Source organism: Telopea speciosissima, chromosome 1, assembly GCF_018873765.1.
Source record: "Telopea speciosissima isolate NSW1024214 ecotype Mountain lineage chromosome 1, Tspe_v1, whole genome shotgun sequence".
Classification (NCBI taxonomy): domain Eukaryota; kingdom Viridiplantae; phylum Streptophyta; class Magnoliopsida; order Proteales; family Proteaceae; genus Telopea; species Telopea speciosissima.
The window spans coordinates 70,666,745-70,689,660 of NC_057916.1; the positions used below are offsets into that span (position 1 = coordinate 70,666,745).

At 44.3% G+C, this 22,916-nt stretch overlaps 1 protein-coding gene across 1 annotated transcript in view; it reads left to right on the plus strand.

Moving 5' to 3' along the window:
- Positions 1 to 22,916, plus strand: part of LOC122648495 (chaperone protein dnaJ 13-like) — a 116,493-nt gene that overhangs the window by 15,270 nt on the left and 78,307 nt on the right. Inside the window, exons 5-6 of the mRNA XM_043841702.1 lie at positions 4,193 to 4,279; positions 11,258 to 11,346. Of these exons, the coding sequence (XP_043697637.1) occupies positions 4,193 to 4,279; positions 11,258 to 11,346 (176 nt within the window). The remainder of the gene's footprint in view (positions 1 to 4,192; positions 4,280 to 11,257; positions 11,347 to 22,916) is intronic.

The window sequence follows — 22,916 nt, forward strand, 5'->3', positions numbered from 1 at the left end:
GGTCCATTCGAAGTGGACAGCCTTGTTGAAGGAGAACCCTTCGTCATCAACAACAAGGATGGAAGCTAGCAAGGGAGCATCCGCCGAAACTTCCACACAAATTCTGGCGAAGCCGAGACGATCCTGGAGTTTGGTTCTGCCATCGGAATAGAGAGGGTTTCCAAGGACCGAGCCAATAACGCTAAGGCCCTCCTCACACCAGAAATGCAAAGGGAGCCCAGGGAGGGAGACTCAGAGAGGGACCGAGCTGAGGTCGAGGCGTTGCGGCTGGAGGTAGCGATTCCATTGTCGGAGGAAGAGAGGTTTTCTTCCAACATTCCAAGGGCCTCCATCCAAAACTCTGCCTTTGTCTTCTACTTTAGCAAACTTGAAGATGAAGACTCCATTGTCTAGCAGGTAGGTTTCAAAACCACTCTTTGTTTTCCATTGCTTCGAAAGGGAAGCTTTGACAAGAGGGAATGGGGGTCGAGATCCCATAAAATGCCCTACAAGGCAGTTACCCCATTTCTTAGCTTCAAGATAGAGGAGATCAGCTTCATAGTGAGCTGCTTTGGAGCCACCGATGATGGTAGGACGAACAAAGTGGAGGGGAAAGCCATCACGAGATGAGGGGCTTAGGTTTGAGAAAAGGGAGGACCAAGGCCTAGGATCAGGGGGTGCCCTGGGAGGTGGCGCCACCATCCCAGGGTGGTCGGACATAGGGGGAGATCTGCAACTTTATTCCAAGGCCTTCGGTTGATCTTGGTTTCGTATCTCCAAGATCATATTGTGTTCATTGTTATTCATATGAAAAATCATTGGCTGCTTTCTGATACCATTTTAGTCTTAGTATTAGATTAGGAGTCTCTTTGTTTCTTTTCTTATTTATGCAAGCATGTACCCATCGTTGGACTGATTTGAATAGGGAATGAATTTTTTTCATTGGTTGCTGCCAAGAGCTGTGAATGCGTGACTGCTATCCCTCTTCTTCTGATCTTCTTGTTTCAGGTATTATCCACCTTCTTCCTTCTCTTCTTTTTTGTTCTTTCCCCCTCTCTTCCTTTGTTGCTTCTGGACCTACAGGCAAGGTTCTAAATCTTGGTTTCGAGGCCGGTTTCGACCCTCGCCAAAACTGAGACGACATGTCATGGGCTGGTCAAAACTGGTCGAAACTACCGAAACTGGTTAAAATTGGTCGAAACTTGGTATTTTTTGTTTGAAACTGGTCGAAACTACCGAAATGTGCGAAATATTATCGAAACCAGGTTGAAACAGTAAGAAATCAAGCAAGGATCGATTCAAGACAAGAAACCAAGAGCTAAGGGCTGAGAAGAGAAGAGAAGAAGAGAGAAGAAGGAAGAAAGAAGAAGAGGAGATGTGCAAACCGTGGGAGAGAGAATCGATTTCTCTCCCCTATATTCTTTACTAACAAACTCCATAAGAATTACATACCCCTCCCCAGGGAGGTAAAAGGTAAAAAGGTCATGCAATCCTCGAGCTCCTTCGCAAAAAGCTCCAGCTTTGGAAAGGAAAACTTCTCTCCTATGCCGGCGGCCTTGAGCTGATCGGTTCAGTCATGCAATCCTCTTACATCTATTGGTCCGGCACCTTCGCTCTTCCCCATTCCATCATCAAGACTATTGAAGCTCTCATGTGTGGCTATCTCTGGAAAGGTATCAAATCATCTAGATTCCTTTGCCCTATCAGTCGGTCCTTAGTTTGCCTGCCCAAGAAAGAAGGGGGGCTTGGGTTAAAAAGAATCAAAGAAGTCAACTTGGCTGGGATTCTTAAACTCATCTGGCAATTTGCAACCAAGCACAATAGTATCTGGGTCGATTGGATTTATTTGGGGCTTCTTCAAAGAGATTCAATTTGGACCGTTTCCAGCTCTCTGGATGCTTCTTGGGTCTGGTCTCAAATATAGAAACTTAGTCCTTGGGGCTGTTACTACCAAGATTGCTGATGGATCCTCCACCAGACTATGGCTTGATCATTGGCATCCCTTGGGCATCCTCCTTCCCTTAGTGAGTTCAAGAGATATTTATAGGGCTGGTCTTCATAGACTTTCCTTAGTTGCAGACATCATCTCATCTGGATCTTGGGCCCCTCCTCCTTCCCCGCAGCTTGCTTTTATTTGGAATTCTCTCCCTCCTTTGATCAGAAGGGCTTCGATATCTGGAGACTTGGTTTCTTGGACTCCATCGGCTTCAGGTATTTTCAGCTCCAAATCAGCTTGGAATCTCATAAGATCTAGAGGTCCTTCTATTGCTTGGTTCAAGGCTGTTTGGTTCAAAGGGCACATTCCAAGACAAAGCTTTTGTGTTTGGCGTACTCTTACAAACTGTCTCCCAACTCAGTCTTTCCTCATTCACTGGCATCTTACAAACTATTGATCATCTGTTCTTTGAATGCTCTTTTTCGGCTACTATTTGGACTGGAATCCTCATCAAATGCTGGCCTAGAAGAAGGATTCTGCCTTTTCAGAGAGAGTGAAAGTGGATCATCCAATCTGTTGGGGGTACCTCACATTGTGATAGAATTGTCTTGTCGGCTTTTGGGGCTACCATTTCACATATTTGGATGGAGCGCAACATTAGGAGATGGACTACCAACTCTAGGTCTTTCAGACAGATTTGGGATTCCATCTCTTTGGATGTCTGCTCCAAATCCTTCTCTCCCTCCCCCCTCCCCTTGTGTGAACTCCTCAAGGAACAGGCTCATTGTTACTTCCTGGGATCGTCCTTCTTCTTCTCTCTCCCCTTCCCCCTTCCCCCTTCCCCCTAGGGGGTCAGTTAGCCCTATGTATTGTAGGATGTTCTCTTCTTTTCTTTTCTCCCCCTGATTCTGGGGGCTTCTTGTATTCCCTCTTTGGTAATGAGTTTTTATTCACCCAAAAAAAAGGGGTAAAAAAGAGAACAATAAACCAGTGACTAAAGCACTCCTATTACATAAACTCTAACAGAAACTTGGTATCAGTCAGTATCGACTCAATGTTTTGTCTCGGTTTCTGTCGAAACTGAGATATCTTGGTCGAAACTAGTTTAGACCGAGATTAAGAACTATGCCTACAGGTCTGAGAGAGATCTCATCGATCTCCTTCACCTCCTCTTGTTGTTGATATTGTGGGTGTGGCGACCCCTACCCTAGGCGATTTAAGCCCCATAATCTTCCAACCCATATAAGCCCCCTGCTGTGAGTTTCAGAGCAAGATTCAGGTCTGGTTTCTAAACCACCGCTCAGAGCTGTTTCAGTTGTTGATTATCAACACAACACCTGACTATTGGATCTGTTGTAGAGTGCTTTTAAGAGCCCTAGGCAGTAGGCATTAAGGATCAGTTTCTGGAATCTCAGGTGGAACAGACCAATAGTGAGGGAGTTACATCACTCACAACCAGCAGAGGTTTCTACTGGTCTATGGTGTTGGGAGGTTGAAGACAACCCCCCTTACCCACGATATTACCTCCCTTTGTGATTAGTTCCCTGATTTCCCTTATTACCCCTCCTTTCTTTGGTTATTCTTTTTTATCCTCATAATTGGTTTCATTCCAAGTGTACCCCTAGCCATTAAATATTAATCACCTTCATATCCCTCCCCTATTTAACTACCAATCTACCATTTAAGATTGTGTTATTTCCATATTGCACCTTCTTTGTAAACTTCAATATATTTACGAATTACCATTTCGTCTCATATTTGAGTTATTTAATACTTGGGTGGGCCCATTAGTGACCAAATGGGTTGTTTGAACCCTGGATCGAATGACCAACCTATTTTTTTCTTTATTTTCTGACCTGTGCTTGGTGAAAGTAGCCAGCAGAACCCTGGCGATCCGGCTAAAGTTTAGAGAATTTCATTTAGGAGTGCGACATTCATTTGTCAATGGTCTGCCCTACCTTCTTCTTGAAGCTTTACTTGTTGACTTGCTACCAAGGATCTTGCCTTCTGTCTCTTCGTGCAATTCTCAGAAGAAGTTTGCAGCAAATTCATTTCCTCCTAAAAATTGAACTTTTAATTTTTTGCTGACTCGGACTGCATATATGATCATGCAGTTGATGCCACTTGTGGATCTTCTCTCCCCTAATCTGCCTGAAATCTCATCTCCCTCAAACCCTTCAATTGCATGAGTCTGAAGTCTCTCTTTGGAATTTGTACTTTTCATCGTCTTCAATGTGCAATTTGTTCATTTTAACAATATTTATTGCCTTCTTACAGATACAACTTGTTTTGGGGCCACAGTCATCTATTGCTGTTGGATGGCACAAGAAAGATGAGAAAACATCTGCTGATGGAGAGCTGAAGGTACAGCTTGCTTCTTTTAGGCATGTTATTATTTTCATTTCCAGGAAGATCAAGAATGAATGGAAATTAAGAGTGTTTTGAACCTAAAAGCATAGCGCTTGTAAGGTTATGATATAATTGTTCTCCCCCATTTATTGACATATGCTACATTCTGGACAACATATGTAAGCGGTGAGGCTATTTATAAGTGGCCTTTGCATCTTGAAATGGTCGTCTTTCTGTTTTGCTTTCAAGTAGACATGGTCAAAGATTTGAAAATGTTAGTTTTGCATTTCTGAGGTTTGAAATGAACGAGATTTTATGGCATCCAAACCTTTTTTCTAGGATAATTACTTGAGCAGGAGGTCCATTTAAATACCTTCACCACTTATTTCTTTTTATTATTGTTCCCTTTATTGCATGATTAATGGCAAAGGGTTCTCTAGATGAGCATATATAGAGGGTATCTCTTGAGGGGCACTGTTAGGACTGTTGATTTCACTTTTCAAATCTCATTAAGTTGTGGCCTTTGAGAAAGAACCATACCTATTTATCGCAAAGGGTATCTCTTGACGGGCAGTGTTAAGACTGTTAATTTCGCTTTTCAGTCCCTTTAAGTAGTGGCCTTTGAGAAAAAATCATACCTATTTATTGAAAACTCCCGTATTTATACCATATATTGTAGAACCAAATACATGTATTTACTGTCCTATTACTCTTCTGGAATATTTTTTTTTTGGGTGAATAAAAGAATTCATTACCAAGGAAAAGAGAAACAAGGGCCCCCTTAGGGGGAAAACAACAGCCAACGGCTAAAGAGAATCAGCTAGGGCCAGCTGAAGAAGAGAAAGAAACATTTGGGACACCCCGGGAGACAACAATTAGCCTGTTCCTTGGGGTGTCAGAACAAAAGGAGGGAGGAGCTGACAATAGTTTGGAGGAGATTTCAAAGGAAATGGAGTCCCAAATCTGTTGATAAGGACGAGAATTGGAGGTCCATTTCCTAATATTTCGCTCCATCCAAATGTGATTTAGCGCAGCACAGAAAGTCATCTTCCCCACAATGTCACAAATAGAAGCCCCTTCGAAAGTCATATCTATCCAAATCCATTCTCTAGAGAAAGGGAGAATTCTTCTCTGGGCGGGCCAGCACTTAGCTAGAATATCTTTCCAAATGGCTTTGGAGGTCGGGCATTCAAAGAAAAGATGATCCGAGTCTTCCAAGTTGTTCCAACAAAGGCAGCAAGCATTGGGAACTTGTATGTGACGCCTGCGGAGGGAAGCAAGGGTAGGAAGATAGTTTTTGAAGACTCTCCAAGCAGTGAAGGAATGGCGCGGAATATGATGGTTGAACCAGAGGAGCTTCCTCCAACCAACCAAAGGGCCTTTGGATCGGATAAGATTCCAAACTGCCTTGGAGGAGAAATTCAGCGAACCATCAGCTGTCCAGGAGACACAGTCACCTCTAGAAGGCAGTCTTCTTTGGATGGACAGAAGGTCATTCCAAAGAGGAGAGAGAGACTGGGAGGAGGAAGGGGGAGGAGCCCACTCATTGAGATGAAGGATGTCCGCAACAAGAGCCATTCTCGTGAAGGCTGAAGCATAGATCGTCCTTGGTGTGACAAGGTGCAAAAGGATCCCTTTAGGGTGCCAGTGATCCAGCCAAAGGGAGGTAGAGAGGCCATCTCCAATGCGGGAGTGGATATAGGGGAGAGCAAGGTGACGGGACTCCAGGATCTTGCGCCAAACCCAAGAAGCATCAGTAGAGACGGAAGCAGTCCAGATGGAGTCTTGCTGAAGAATCCTCGAATAAATCTAATCAACCCAAATGCTCTTCTGTTTAGAAGCAATCCTCCAGATCAGCTTGATAATACCAGCCTTGTTGACTTCTTTAATTCTTCTTATGCCCAGCCCTCCCTCCATTTTTGGGAGACACACAGAAGCCCAAGAGGTGGGGTGGAGAAACCTGGATGTCTCAGCTCCCTTCCAAAGAAAAGAAGCAAGCAAAGATTCTATGGACTTGATGGTAGCTTGCGGGAGACCAAAGATTCTAGACCAATAGATATAGGAGGCTTCCAAGACAGATCTGATAAGGACCAGCCTACCCGCATAAGATAGGAGCTTGCCTTTCCACAACTGCAGTCTTTTTCTCATAAGGTCCAGCATGGGGGTGCAATGGTGAGTAGTCAATCTAGCCGGAATCAAAGGAAGGCCCAGGTACTTGATAGGAAAGTGCCCCTCTTGGAAGCCTGATTTGACAAGGAAGTCCCCTTTGTGAAGCTCTGGAAGACCCGCAAAGAAGATAAGGGACTTGGAGGGGTTGATGCGCAGACCTGAAAGCTCATGGAATTGCTGCAGGCAAAGCATAATACACTCGAGAGAAGCAATGGAAGCCTTTGAGAAAATCGTCAAGTCATCAGCAAAAGCAAGATGGGTGAGCTTTAGAGCTTTGTACTTCGGAATAGGGGGGATAAGCTGCTGACCAGTACATGTCTGAATTTGCCTAGAGAGAACTTCCAAGGCCAAAGTGAACAAGTAAGGAGAGAGGGGACACCCTTGCCGAATCCCTACAGAAGCTCCAAAATAACCCACAGGACTGCCGTTGATAAGGACCGAGAACTTTGGGGAGGAGATGCAACAACTGATCCAGTGAACAAAGGGGATAGGGAACCCCATCTTGAGCATGACTTGAGAGATATAATCCCACCTTAAGGAATCAAAGGCCTTGTGAATGTCGATCTTGAGAAGGATAGCTGGCCCATGGTTTTTCCTGTCAAATCCTCTAACTATGTCATTACAGAGCAAAATGTTGTCAGAGATGTTTCTTCCTGGGATCAAAGCAGATTGGTTGTCACTGACCAACAGATCCACGACAGTCTTGAGTCTTCTGGCTAGGATCTTAGCAATAAATTTGTAGAGGATATTGCATAAGGCTATGGGCCTGAAGTCATTCATAGCCGAAGCACCATCCTTCTTGGGGATGAGGCACAAGAAAGTATGGTTGACCCCATTGATCTGGCTGGGATTGTAGAAGAAGCTTTCAATGGCTGCAATGAGATCCAATTTGATGATGTCCCAGGTCGACAGGAAGAACCCCATGCTAAAGCCATCTGGCCCAAGAGCACCACACACTTTAAGGGAATGAATAGCTGCCAAGATCTCATCTTCTTTGGGGATGGAGCTAAGGATATCTATGTGACTGGGAGGAAGGAACTTGTTGAGTAAATGGCTGGGCAGAGGAGAATCTCCCATCAAGGAGGCATTGAAGATGCCCTTGAAGTGCTGAACAGCCAGGTCCTTTATATCCTTGACAATTGTAGCAAGAGAACCATCATTGGAAGTGAGTTGAGTGATGAAGTTTGCATTGACATTGGCCTTGAAAGAACGATGGAAGAAAGCAGTATTTGAATCCCCCAAATCAAGCCATTTGATCCTGGGCTTTTGTTTGAGGAAGCTCTCTTCCTGTGAGAGCAAAGAAGTAAGCTCAGCAGAAATAGTCTTCTCGGCTTCAGCCAAAGGAACATTGTGCAAATCTGCCTGCAGCTGAATCTGAACAGTGGCCAATCTCTCTTTGCACTCAGTAACTTGGAGAGAGATATCCCCAAAGGTGCTTCTATTCCAAAGCTTGATAGCTTCCTTGACATTACGGAGTTTTCTGGAGAAGGCTATAAGGGGAGAGGAGAAGGCCAGCACAGGTTTGGACCAAGCATTCAGAACCGTGGGAAGGAAGGTTGAGTGAGAAGACCACATGTCAAAATACTTGAAGGGTTTGGGGCCAAAGAAGATGTAAGGCTGGATGGGAAGGGATATAGGGGAATGGTCAGAAATGCCTGGACTATCAAAAGAAGCCTGGGAGGAAGGGAAGGAGGTGAGCCAGGCTTCGTTGACTAAGACTCGGTCTAGCTTGCAACTGATACGGTGGCATCCAGATCTTTTGTTGCTCCAAGTAAGGGGAAAGCCTGTCCACCGAAGATCATTGACCCCAATGTCATCAATACAAGAGTTGAAACTGTCCATAGCCTCCAAGTCGAGATGATTGCCACCTTGTTTTTCTTGACTGAAGCGGATGACATTGAAGTCACCCCCCAGGCCCCAAGGAAGAACACCAATACTGCTGGCAGTGGCACGCAGGTCATCCCAGAGAAGAGATCTTTGGATGGGGCAGTTGAGAGCATAAATGGCAGTGAAGAGAAAGGAGTCAAGGCCTGAAGGATCAGAGAATTTAAGGTGGAGAAATTGGGAGGAAGAGGAAAGAAGGGAGATGGAAATTTTTCTGGGATCCCAAATGACCCAGATACGGCCATTCGGATGGGAGGAATAGTTAGAAAGGAGGGACCAGCCAGGGGCTATGGACAAGAGGATATTTGCAGAATTTTGCTCCTTGATATGAGTTTCAAGGAGACAGCAGAAGACAAAGCGAGACAAGCGAATTTTGGAGCGAACAGTGGCTTGTTTCGAGGCAGAGTTTAGGCCTCGAGAATTCCAAATCAGGCCTTGGATCATTGAGGAAAGGGGAGAAGGGGCAGGGGGGACTCCAGGAGTCTAGCCATAACTGATCGAGATTTGGTAGCACTTCGATGCCTCCGTTTGTAGGAGCAGAGGCAAGAGGAATTGCAGGAGGAGCAATGGGGTAAAACAGCAGGTGTGCCGGGTAAAGGGGATGAAGAAACTAGGTTTTGGGCCAGGGATGGGTAGAAGGGCGAACCCGACCCGAGGGCAGGGGGGATAAGTGATGGGTTGAAGCAGTGGCTGGACCAAGAACCGAAGGGTTTAAGTTTGAATGGGCCGAGCCAACAAGGACATCGCACAACTGGCCCAAAGCAGTGACATCAGCTGGAGTGGGCCCCAAGGATGACGCAGGAAGGAAGCCTGACGAGGCGTTTATCTCTAAAAGCCCAAGGAGGGACGAGGCTCGAGATAAAGATGAGGTAGCAGAAGACGGAAAAGGAAGGCTTTCCAGGGTTGGCAGCGATGGCAGGTCTGTGGGAGAGCTGGAAATGGGAATTTCAGAGTCATGGGCTTCCGACATCCTGGACCTGCTGCGAGGCAAGACATCAAAGTGGAGCTTTTCGGGGCAATCAAGAGCTTCTGTGTCGTCGCCATCAGCCAAAAGGCTGAATCTGTTCTGAGTCAGAGCAACCTGGTCAACGGTACCTTCCTTCTGCATCGCCGGAGTTTGGTGAGAGCTCTGAAGAGGGTTCCGGTGACCAGATCTGTGCCTTCTTCTACCCCTGGACCTGCGACGATGACGGAGAGAGCTTTGGTGCAGAGGGATCAACTCGACAGCAGCCGGATGAGAGACACCCTCCGGCAAAGGACCTTCGACAGCCCCAGGCAAAGCAACGGCAGCATCCGAAGCAGCAGAGGGCTCGACCGGAGGAGGGGAGCAAAACTTGGAGTCGTGGCCGAAGATTTTGCAGACCGAACAATGGGGTGGTTTCCAGTCGTAGTGAATTTCTTGCTCAAAGGAGTAGTCTTCTCCTTCTTTGACCGTGATGAAAGAGGGAAGATCATCATGCGCAGACACTTCCACACAGAGTCTGGCATAAGCCAGCCGGTCCTTGCGCCTTGTCCTCACATCGGAAAATAAAGGTTTGCCCAAGACAGAGCCCAGGGAACTGAGTCCATCAGTGCACCAGTAATGAAGCGGCAGTCCAGGCAAAGAGATCCAAAGTGGAATCGTAGAAAGGTCCAGACGCCGGAGCTGGAGGTGAGGATGCCACTGCCGGAGAAAAATTGGCTTCTTACCTATCAGCCAGGGGCCACCTTCTAAGGCTCGAAGCTTGTCTGTGTCAGAGGAGAATTTAAAGAGGAAGAAGCCATTGTCAAGCATAGAAACATCCAGGGATCCTTGGGGTCTCCACTGCTTGGAGAGGGATGCCTTGACAATATGGAAAGGTGGACGAGAGCCAAGGAAATTTCCCACCAGGCTATTCTCCCAGAGTTTAACTTCAAAATCCAGAACTGCAGCAGGGCAAACGGCCACCTTGGTCGAACCATCCAAGGCAGGGGAAACACAGTGTAGGGGAAGGCCATCAGGGCATGAAGCAGAGACAGGATTAAAGAGGGAAGACCAAGGGGCAGTGGAGCGGGGGTGGGAGGCAGGGGAGGAGGGGCCAGGAGAATGAACAGGGTTGCGGGAGGGGGAGGCCATCCTCAGCACCTGTGTTGATCTCAACCCTAGACTTCTCTTCTGGAATATTTAGAACATCTAGGATGGGTACAATTTCTGTGTGCTTAGACAAGGGTAGGGGTTTGCTCTGAGGAGTGGCTATGAAGGAGAAATGGAGAATAACAGGTGGAGACTGGAGAGAGATGCGTGGATGAATGGAGAAGATGAGGATTGAGGTTTTTAAGGTTACTGTGCTCTTTAACCCATCAACAGCAGTGAGATTTTGGCTTGTATACTGGCACACAACAATTATTTTCTTCTACAATAAAAGGCAGGTCCCAACCTCTTTATTTTGCCTTTCTTCCGCTTGGTAAATGGCAACTTTGTGGTTGATTCTTGTGAGCAATGATGAGATCTGAAACTCATCTTTCCCTTCACAAGTCAGTATCTAATCATGGATTCTCAAGGTTTGGAGCTTTTCCCAACCACTAATAAATATTTGACTTATTTTTAGACTGAGTCAGATATAAACAGATTAGGCTCAATTCAGCCAGGGAAATTGTCGTTGCGGAGAAGGGGACCTAAGTTGAGTTTGCCGTTGCGATGGCTGTCTTATCCAATTATCTTGTATCAAGTTCTTGTTCAAAATTCTGTTATGTTAATAGTATCTATGGCTATTATGTACTTACATTATAGAAATTATGGTCTCATATTAACGATAGGGATGTAAATAGAGCAAGACTGATTGTAAATACACTGTTCACCATGAGATAATGTCAATGGGTGTGCTTGTTTAAAGAAATCACACCCTTTTGTTTCTCCACAAGTATTCTTGACAATTCTAGCGTTTCCATTTATTTATTTCCAGCATCTACAATCTTCTGCAGTTTGGGACGAGTTCCTTTGGGGCTTCAGCTCATTATACTCATCATTTCTCCTTAAAATCCCGTGGCCGTATTGCTGGTGAAATTGGAAGGTATATGCTTGATGTTTCTTAAATATCAGAATTGCTGAAGATAGTTTTTCTTTATTATCATTGATCCTTTTGTCTAATATATCACTGAAATGACCGAATTCTGGTTGAATTTGGTCAATTTTTGTGGTAATTTCAAAATGGCCGTTTCGGAGGCCAAAACATGGAATTTTGCCCTGAAACTTCAGGGATTGCCTATTTAAGCAAGTTTGCTCATGTTTGAATCATTAGATTGGAAAAAAAAATGATGAAAGTATGTAATATTAGACCAATGTTAAAAAGAGTACCCGAGCACCCAATCTCCACTTCCCAGGCTCTCCCACCCCAAACTCAGACCTGTATCCCTAACAGCTATTCTCAATTACTGTAGCCACGACTCAGCACTGTCTCTCCAAACACTTCCCTCTATGATCTTCTACCTGAACCAAACCCTCTCACCAGGACCAAACCCTCTAGCCCCAGAACCAAATCCTCTCACCTCTTTGACAACCAACACGTCTAGCCAACACCAATCCACCACCTACCTTCTGAGTCACCTACACCTCCAGCCCCAAGTTACCACTACCCTCCCCCTTCTAAAGCAACCACCATGACCAGTGGCCTGCAAGAGTAACTGCGGTCTGACTTCTACAGCTCAACGGTAAAATACTCAAGCATACTGGTCGGCTCATCTTGCCACTCCGGTAAATCACACTTGACTCTGTACTAGCTGAACTCTGGTAGCTTCTGGCCCTGTTACAGCTGTGAAGGGTCCCTGTTTTGCTGCCGTGTATTGCTCTATTGTACTGTTTTGCTGTTTTTTTTGTTCTAATATACTGTTTATTCCATTACCCTGTTGCCTACCCCCTTCCCTCCTAGCTTGCTGTGTATGGTTCTATTACCCTATTTTGCTGCATGTTGTTCTATTACACTGCTGCACCCTTGTATTACCTCATGGGTGCTTGCCTTATATTACTTCTTGTTAGCGCATTATTAATTTATTATCGACTTATTGTGTATTGCTCTATTATCACTGCTTGACCCGTATGATCAAAAGAAAAAAAGGGTTAGGGGAAGCAAAGTTACCTCCCATTTAAATTAAAAAAAATGAGGTCCGTTTGATAACAGCTGGATCGGGAGCATACACGTGCCAAGGTTTTAAAGCTCCGTGCCTCCTTGCTGACTCAACATTGATCTTAATCTATTTCTCCCGCTCACTCCCAGTCTTGAAGAGGTAGTCACCAACATTGGCATAAAAAAATCTTGCCTTGATGCTGAACTACCCTGTCTGCTTTTCCTGGACCAGAAAACAACCTTCACGCTGATGCCTCATCATTGCTTACTTTTATTGTGTTTGGGTGCCACACATTGCTCTAATATCACTGCCTGACCCTCTTTTATTGCATATTGTTTTTTCTGGGGGTCGGGTTACGCTTCTGAAACATGTCCTCTCCTCCATTCCCATCCACATTCTAGCAACGCTGGTTCCACCTAAGGCAGTCATCCAGAGGCTTTATGGGATCTTTGCTGATTTTTTGTGGGGCAGTTCGGAGTGGGGAAAGCCCAAGCACTGGGTGTGTTGCAGGAAAATATGTAGGCCACTGGATGAAGGGGGACTGGGGATGAGGCGACTGGAGGATGTTGGCCTTTCGCTCAGGCTTAAAGGCCTTTGGAGGGTGCTCTCTGAGCGGTCTCTGTGGAGTGATTTTTTCGGGGCTAAATTCTTTAGAAATCTCCATATTACTCTGGTAGGGTCGCACGGTGTTGGGTCCAAGTCTTGGCGTAGTACTCTGGCCCATAAAGGGTTTTTATTGGACAGGTCGAGGTGGCTGCTGGGCTCTGGGAATGTCTTTTTCTGGCTGGATAACTGGACGGGTGCAGGCCCGCTGATTGATCATGTTGACAATGGGCTACTAGTAGATGTGGACCTACGGGTCAAGGATGCTGTGGGGGAGAATGAGCTGTGGAGACAGGACACTTTTACACACATTGACTCGGCTGCTGTCACGAATTTTGCCATCTCGGACAGGAGTGATGTATTGGCATGGACCCCTTCTAGTGATGGGAGCTTCACAACTAACTCAGCGTGGAATGAGGTGAGGAGTGCCTCTCCTGTGATCCCTTATTCCAGGTGGATATGGAACCAATCGGTCCCCTTGAAGGTGGCTTTTTTTCTCCTGGCAGCTCCTCAATGGGAAGATTTCCACGGATGATTCTCTAATGTTAGTGGGAATCCCCGTGGCCTCGAAATGCAATTGTTGTGGGAGTCCTCGGAGGGAAACCTCTGATCACTGCCTGGTGACTGGTGGTACGGCTGCCAAGGTTTGGGGTAATTTCTCTTGTATTCTTGACATTGATTCCGTTCCCACTCAGGATGTCAGATGAAGATTTACGCAATGGCACGGTTCGGCGAGCTGTAAAAGCCTTAATGCTTACATTACAGGAATCCTGCCTGCCTTTATTTTTTGGGAGCTTTGGAAGGAGAGGAACAACAGAAGGCATGGGGAGAGACGGCGCACCGATGGAACAATAGTTGAGCGGATTAGGACCTGGGTAAAGGAGGTGCCCCTTCCCTCCAAGGTGAGTAGGGGGGTCGGTAAGAGACGGCTTGATTCTCCAGTGCTTTGGGCTTTTGGCTCCAGCTCTTAATTTGTCACGGTCTATACCAGTGTATTGGTGTCCCCCCTTTGTTACAGTAAAGCTGAATGTGGACGGTGCCTGTAGAGGCAACCCAGGGTATGGAGGGGGTGGAGGGGTCATAAGGGACTCGAACGGTGTGGTTCTTGCAGCCTTTTCTAATTATTATGGCCTTTGCACTAACTTGATTGCGGAGTTAAGGGCATTGAGGGATGGATTGACTCTTTGCCAGGAATTAGGTCTGATGGACCTGGTGGTTAACTCGGATTTTGAGTCTATGGTCAGAATGGTGAACCGAAAGAGGTGTGGGCTGTGGAAGGGATGGTACTGGTTCCAAGAGGTGATGGTTCTTATGTCTTCTACCAGGGCCTTACTGTCCTTTGCCTTTCGTGAAAGTAAAAGGCAGCTGATTGGCTGGCAAATCTTGCTTGTGAGTCTGGTTCGTCTACAAGTTTCCAGCATGGTTCTCTCCCTTCGGGGGTATTCCAGGGAATACTTTGGGAGGATAAGGCTGGGCTGCCCATCCTTAGGCAATAGCACACGTGGTGTTGATACTCGTTGTAGGGTTTGGAGTTGTGGTGAGGTCATGAGTGTTGATTCTCATTGGGTTGGGGTAAGGTGGTATGTCCTCCCCGTGTATTCTTTATTATTTCATTTGATTATTAATAAAATTCTAGGGGCTGGCCCGGGTCCCAGGTAATATTAAAAAAAAAATAAAAAAATTACGTGCTTTTATGTACCTTTATATTGTTTTTTTTAAGTATCAGTGTAGTAGTGCTTTCATTTGTTTAATTTTGTTGTGCTTGACCTACTGTGGGTCTGATTGCATTATATATTTCATCTGTTTTATTTGTTGCATTCATTTGTTTCATTATTTGTTCCATCTGTTCCATTTGTCTTTTTGCCGGACTGTTCCCTTAGCTGCTTTCTGAGTTACCTGCCTGGAAGTTTTGATATATCCTTCGGTTTTTATGTCTTGTACTAGATGCGTGGCTTCCATTGTTTGATGCCTAAGTGATTCTCTGTCTTGGTTTTAGTCTTATCCCTATATTTAATGCTTGGAAACTCATTGTTTATACTTTTCTTTTAAATAAACCTATTTTCCTATAGTGGTGCGTCAGGTTGGAAGCCGGCACTGTAGTATATTCGACCAATCACTTTTGCATGGATCCTTTTGTTTTTTGATCATTTTCTTGATCTCATGGTTTTTTGGCCTCTTTCTTCTAGGGCGCCCCCCGTACGTGATGCGCCTCATCGTCGCCGGGATGCGGTGATAAGTAGGCAAGGGCAAAGAGAGGAACTTTGCCAGCCCAGAATCGTAGGATTAGATTAGCTTCCTGGAACATTGGATCCTTAACGGGTAAGAGCCTGGAGTTGATAGATGTTATGAGGAGGCGAAGGATTAATTTAACTTGTATCCAAGAGACCAGATGGAAGGGTAACAAAGCTAAAGTGTTAGATGGCTTCAAACTTTGGTATGTGGGAGACCAAAGTAATAGAAACGGAGTGCGGATAATTGTGGATAAAGATCTAAAGAATGATGTAGTGGAGGTCAAAAGAATGGGTGATAGGATTATATCCATCAAACTAGGGTTGGAGAAAGAGGTTGTCAATATCGTTTGCGCTTATGCACCCCAGGTAGGATTGGATGAAAGCGGTAAGCGCCAATTTTGGGACCTTATGGATGATTTAGTGCAGGGTTTTGGCCAGGACGAATCAATTATTATTGTAATTGACTTGAACGGCCACGTTGGGAGAGATTGTAGAGGCTATGAAGGTGTCCATGGAGGCTTTGGGATTGGGGAGAGGAATGAGGAGGGGACCTCAGTCCTAGACTTTGCGGTGGCTTATGATCTAGCCATTATGAACTCTTACTTTGAAAAAAGAGAGGAACACCTATTTTTACCTACAAAATTGAGATTCATACCAGTCAAATTGACTTCTTCTTAACAAGCAGGGCCGTCAGAATGGTATGTAAGGACTGTAAGGTTATCACTGGAGAGAGCCTAACAACCCAACATAGACTGGTGACCCTGGATATGTCTCAATACCCAGAAGCGTAGGAGGAGAGAACCTATACACCCTAAGATAAGATGGTGGAGATTAAAAGGGGAGTATCTAAAGACTTTTACTGATAATGTGGTCAAACAAGGAAAGTGGGACTTTGAAGGAGACACCAATACGATGTTGCACGAGATGATGACTTGCATTACTAGGGTTGCCAAATATGTGCTAGGAGAAGCGAAGGGTAGTCGTCAGGCCCCCATAGGGAGACTTGGTGGTGGAACATTGAGGTCCAAGCAGCCATTATGAATAAGAAAGTTTGTTTTAAGACATGGCAAAGGACTAACGAAACTGAGGATAAAAAGAGGTATTATGATGCCAGAAACGAAGCTAGGAAGATTGTGGGGATGGCTAGGGCGAAGAAGTATGAGGATCTTTATACCAACCTAAACACTAAAAAAGGGGAGGGCTATATATAAGATGCTAAGATGAGAGAAAAGAAGAGTAGAGATTCTGACCACGTGAGGTGCATCAAGAGTGATGATGAAAGAGTATTGGTAAGGGAGGAGGACATCGTGAAGAGATGGGTGAGTATATTTGTGACCTACTAAATGGAGATAGGTTGAGTAGATATAAATCGAACGATTACTTTATTCAACAGGGCACCACATGTCATAAATATGTAAGAAAGTTTAGTATGGCAGAAGTTAAAAAAGCCTTGAGAGAGATGAAAGTAGGCAAACTTCCAAGTCCAGATGAGATTCTGATAGAAATGTGGAAAACCCTTGGAGGTTGTAGGGTTTATTCGTTAATAAACTTGTTCAACAGAATTATGAACACAAGGAAGATGCCAGATGAATGGAGGAGAAGCATTGTTGTCCCGATCTACAAAAATAAAGGTGATATCCAAAGCTGCAATAACTATAGAAGCATAAAGCTAATGAATCACACTATGAAACTATGGGAGAAGGTTATTGAAGCACGTTTGAGAAGAGAGTCGTATGTCGATGAACCAATTTGGCTTTATGCTAGGTAGATCCACGATAGAAGCTATCTACTTATTGAGGAGGCGTATGGAAAGATATAGAGATAGCAAGAAGGATCTTCATATGGTCTTTATCGACCTGCAAAAAGCCTATGACCGAGTCCCTAATGATCTAATCCAATATGTTCTAGTGAAGAGGGGGTTTTCAAGTAAATATGTGGATGTCATTAAAGATATCTATGAGAGCATGGTGACTAGTGTGAGATATGTGGGAGGTTAGGGCAAGGAATTCCCAATTACGATTGGATTACGTCAGGGTTCAGCCTTAAGTCCTTATCTTTTTGCGCTTATCATGGATGACATAACCAAGAGCTTTCGAGACGAGGTCCCATGGTATATGCTCTTCACCGATGATATCGTTTTGGTGGATGAGACAAAAGAAGGGATTAACTCTAAGTTAGAGCTTTGGAGTTCAACCTTGGAAACAAGAGGCTTTAAGATTAGTAAAGCGAAGACAGAGTGTATGATGTGTAATTTTAGTCGCACTTTGATGGATACTGATATGGTGTGAATTGAGGAAAGAGACATACCGCAAAGTAACTATTTTAGATATCTGGGGTCAGTCATAAATAAAGAAGGTGACATAGAGGATGGTATTTCACAGAGAATTAAAGTGGGATGGATGAAGTGGAGAGGAGCGTCTGGAGTACTGTGTGACCGATACATTCCTTTAAAGCTTAAAGGAAAATTCTATAGCACTGTTGTTTGACCGGCGATGATGTATAGGGCATAATGTTGGGCAATTAAGAAATGTCATATTGATAAGCTTTGTGTAGCAGAGATGAGGATGCTAAGATGGATGTGTGGAAAAACAAGGAAGGATAAAGTATGAAATGAACATATAAGAGCGGACTTTGGAGTGGCCTCGATCAGTGACAAGCTCCGAGAGAGTCGTTTAAGGTGATATGGTCATATTCAACGGAGGCCTAGGGACGCCCCAATAAGGAGTGATATGATTCCGATTGAAGGAGCTAAAAGAGATAGGGGCAGACCTAAAATGACCATAGGAGAAGTGGTAAGGAAGTACATGCATAGTCTAGGTCTTGTACCAAGTATGACCTCGGATAGAGCCTATTGGAGGCCAAGGAACCATGCTGCAAACCCCATGTTGCTGAGAATCTCCTGTCGTGCAGGGCTGTGCTTGTTTCCTCTTACTATCTTTCATATTTGTATTTATATCCCATTTTTCATTAGTCTTTCTCTTTTCTTCATTTCTCACCTCTTTCCCCATCCCTCCTTTCCATACTTTCTTCCCCTTTTAGGTTCGAACTCTGTTTTCCCTACTTTGTTTTGTTTGGATGCATGTAGCCAACCCCATTAAGTTGGGATACGTCTGAGTTTGTTGTTGTTGTAAAAAAGAGTCTTCATAGACTCTGAAAAAATACAATTTACAAATTGACAGTTGTTTGTCATTTAATATTACAACTTACAAGTTACAACTTACGATGTTAGGTCTATTTCAGTACCACAGATTTCTGGGGAGGTTCGTAACCACTAAAGATCGATGCTACCCCTAGGACTGACGGAACTAGTCATTCAACTAAATGACATGACGGTCATTCCATACTATGCCTGAAGAAACGCACGAACTCCACCACAACAGCCCGATCGGTGGCATCATCAACACACTCATGGTAACCTAACCTAGGAAATAGTCACCTGGTTATGAATATGCGTATGTGGACCCATCATAGCTACTTGGTGGAGTGGGCATATAAAGTTGGGAGGGCTGGGTATGAGAAGATGCTTCCACGAAAAGATGACTCACTATGTGAATGACCCTTATTCTCATTGGGGAAGGAAGAAGAAGAGCTATACTGGCCATACCCACCATACTCGGAACTGGAGCTCTCTACGGCAAAGAATGGGCCTTGCCATTGCCCATACCCACCATATGATCTATATCCACTACCCTCCTCAAGAATCAGGCCTCCAAAAGTTCCAGACAAGCTTGTAAGGTCTATATCCATGAAATCTTCATTTGGCTTGAACTGACGACGCAAACCTCTCGAGTAGCCTCTGCAGGGGGGCTGGGGTACATGCACCATGGTCGGCATCCTGCGTGGCATGGTCAAACTGACTCTCTCCTGTGAATCGGATGGGCTGATATTGGTTTGCTCACGCTGTGCCTCCTCTCTCTCCTCTCTCCTGGATGTCACTCCCAGATATAATGGGATCAACCCCATCATCACCATAACTAGCGCCAGGACCGTCATCAATAGACGGGGATGGTGTTCAAGAGGTAGTAGAATGTGACCAGTCAATGTCTTCTTCATCTCCCAAACCAAGTTGGGATTCACAAGGCTGTGGTGGCTGCGAATGAACACAGCCCTCACATGACATGAATGCGTCGACATCAACACTCATCTGTTATGCAATCTCAAAGTTAGGCTACCCCCAGGCTCATCCAATACAGAGGTACCCCACTCCTTCGCCCACTCGTTGATGGGATCCTCCTCATCTGAATCCTAGAAGATGTTGCTGAGCTTGATTGGGTCTTTATCATTCTCCACCCTCATGCGTATGTGCTGCATCTTCAATCTCATATTATAGTGCATATACACTAGCTTCTCAAGCCGTTTGTGATCCAATCGGTTCCACCTTTTTGAGTGGATAAGGTTGAATATCTGGGAGAGCACCTTCGATGCTATCTTCCACAAGTAAGCTAATTCTTTCTCATTTAGAACCCACCATTCAGCTGCATTAGAGAATTTTATTTTTGTTAAATGATGGTACTTGGTACATACTTATATTGAACCAAGAAACTAAGATGATGGATCTACCAGGAGTGTTCTCCTGACCTGATCTTGCAGCTATGCGGCTGAAAGTCCCAGTGACATCTCTGAAGTTCTTTATCCATAACCATTTCAATGATTGATAATGTTAGAATGAATACGTAATTATAATTAAATTAAGAACCCACCATTCAACGAATCAGCTGCATCAGAGCATTAAGATTATTCTTGTTAAATGATGGTACATGGTATATACTTATATTGAACTAAGAAACCAGCAAGAGTAGTCCCTTGACCTGAACTTGCAGCTGCGCGGCCGAAGTCTCAGCGCCATCTCTGGAGTTCTTTATCCATATCCATTTCAATGATTGATGATGTTAGAATGAATACGTAATTATAATTAAATTAAGAACCCACCATTCAACGAATCAGCTGCATCAGAGCATTAAGATTATTCTTGTTAAATGATGGTACATGGTATATACTTATATTGAACTAAGAAACCAGCAAGAGTAGTCCCTTGACCTGAACTTGCAGCTGCGCGGCCGAAGTCTCAGCGCCATCTCTGGAGTTCTTTATCCATAACCATTTCAATGATTGATAATGTTAGTAACAATACCTAATAATAATTAGATTCGTTTATAAGTACTTAAGAAAGTACAGGTCTCACTTCATTTTTGCACTGGGAATGTATGTCTGGATTTGGCTTCAGCTTTGTCACAACCTCTTCCACTGCATCTGTTAGCTCTTGATTCATCTCAAATTTGTGCTTGTATTGATACTTGGGTTTGAGATAATAATAGGTTAGAAATGAAAGAACAAGTTATCAATGCTTAATAAGGATCTAAATTTAAAGTAATCTGACTTATCTAGATTACGTATAGAAAAAGAAAAACTAACCAGCCTTGAGCAGTGGATGCATAAGCATCTTCTCCTAGCGGTCTTGTATGATAGTTAGGTACTGCCAGCTACCACGTGGTACGACTACTTGCACATGTTCTTTCATCATCTCCAATGTAACATATAAGTGTGGCAAGGTAAGCTTCTTCTCTGAGTCAACCATCCTCAACACCTTTACCACTTGCTCCAGTATCATAACGACCCTCTTTAGTTCCTGCCAGAAAGTGTCACTGGATATGGTCGGTTGGTCTTCTCTACCTATTGGAGAACCTGACTCCCTCCAACTAAACCACTCGTCTAAAACAAATTTAAGCCTCATATCAACCATCTTTTCGAAGCTCTTTGGGCCAATGTAGTTTGTGGAGAAGTGAGTGATTCCAGGTCTCACCAAATCCCCACCACACTTGGTCCTCAATGACTGTATGGCTTACCGTGGTTTGTATATAAATATGGCCACTTATCTTGCCCTCTCAATCGCCTTTTGTGCCATGGACCTCTTCATCATGTCCTTCAGCGTGAGGTTGATGCAGTGGGTTGCACATTGAGTCCATAATAGTTGGTACCTACTATTGTCCATCAGTTTCCAACCTTCTTAAAGTTGCTGTCGTTGTATGTCACCACTTGCACAATATTCTCCAGCCCCACCTGATTGACAACTGACTTCAGCAACTGTGGATGTACTTTGCATCCTTCCGCCCTTGGATCCATCCTTGAGAACCATGGTCATTGTTAGAGAGGGTATATCTTGGTTGGGGGGAAGTCCATGGATGTCCATGGACCTCCATACGGCATAGTTCAAAAACTTGTCACGTTTCGGTGTCTCAACCTGGTTGAGACAACTGAAATTTCAAAATTTTGGCAATCGATAGGACTGCTTGAACCAGGTGGCAATGGTGGAGAGGTTGCTAGGATCCGGTGATGATAATGGCAGGGCGCAGGCGGCAACAACAGTGGTGGTGTGACATTATATGGTCAGCGGTATAAAAATAGATATTCTATTTCCCGTTTTCCCCCAAAAAGATCTTGGGGATTGTAGTGCTTACTCTCAAACTCTTAGTTTACACAGTAGTGATATTTTTTGTTTCGCTCTTCGTTTTCGAATTCCTATCTAGTGATCCAGGACGTAATCCTGGACGCGAGGAATAAAAGGATGAAAAAAGGGGATTTCTCAGTTTCCTTGCTTGATATATGAATTTTCTTATGATTTTATCTATTCAACACATTTACATTTTTTTTTCTCAAATACAAATAAAAACACTCATTGGCGCCAAGCATGAGGGAATGCTAGACGTTTGGTAATTTCTCCTCTGACCAGGATAAAAGATCCCATTGAAGCGGCTAATTCCATGTATATTGTATGCACATCTGGTGGCACAAATTGCATAGTATCATAAATAGCTATTCCGGGTATTACCCATCCTACGGTGGTGGTGGTGTGACATTATATGGTCAGTGGTGGTGAGTGATGATTAGTGGATCATCCATGGTGTGACATATGTGGGAGCATGTTCAGTCTACCATGCTTGACCAGAGAGGTCGGAGCCTCTAAAACCTGTGATGGCGAACCTACTGGCGGTGGAAAAATAAAAAAACTTTTCAGGGTTTTGGGGCCCTGATACCAAGTTGAGAACTAGAGCGCAAGAGAATGATTTGGTTTATCTAGAATGACAGAGTCCACCTTTATAAATGAGAGAAGGAATTACAATTATGGGATGCTAGGTAAGGATGAGTCACAATCCTTATCCTAACATGTGGAACACGTGCACAATGTATCTAGACACTTTAACATAAAGCCTTGCTGCTCGAGTTGTACAGGGGTATAGCGGCTTACTATTAAGCCCCTTCCCCCCCCTCTCCCTAAAAAAAAAAAGACGGATTATTCTTCCTTCCCTTCTTGTTTGCATGTTCAAATCATTTTTTTTTTATTGGGACACACTTTTACACTCATCCTATTTCTGTTGGTAGTATAGCGACTTACTAATCACTATTATGTTCTCTTATAAATTCTGTAATGTCATCATTTCAACTGCTATTGTGGTTTCTTTGTAATTAAATTTGCATACATTATGTGCAGAGAGATTTAAAATTAGGGAAAGGCTTGGATGATTTAAGTCACCCCAAGCACCTCTTTATTTATAAGAGTAATAAAAGAATAAACATATGTACATGAGCAATGTGGGACTAAACCACATACAAACAACTAAATAAATAAAGAGGAAAAAAGCCCAGAATATCCCCCACGGTATTCTGGCCCATATCTAACACTCCCCCTC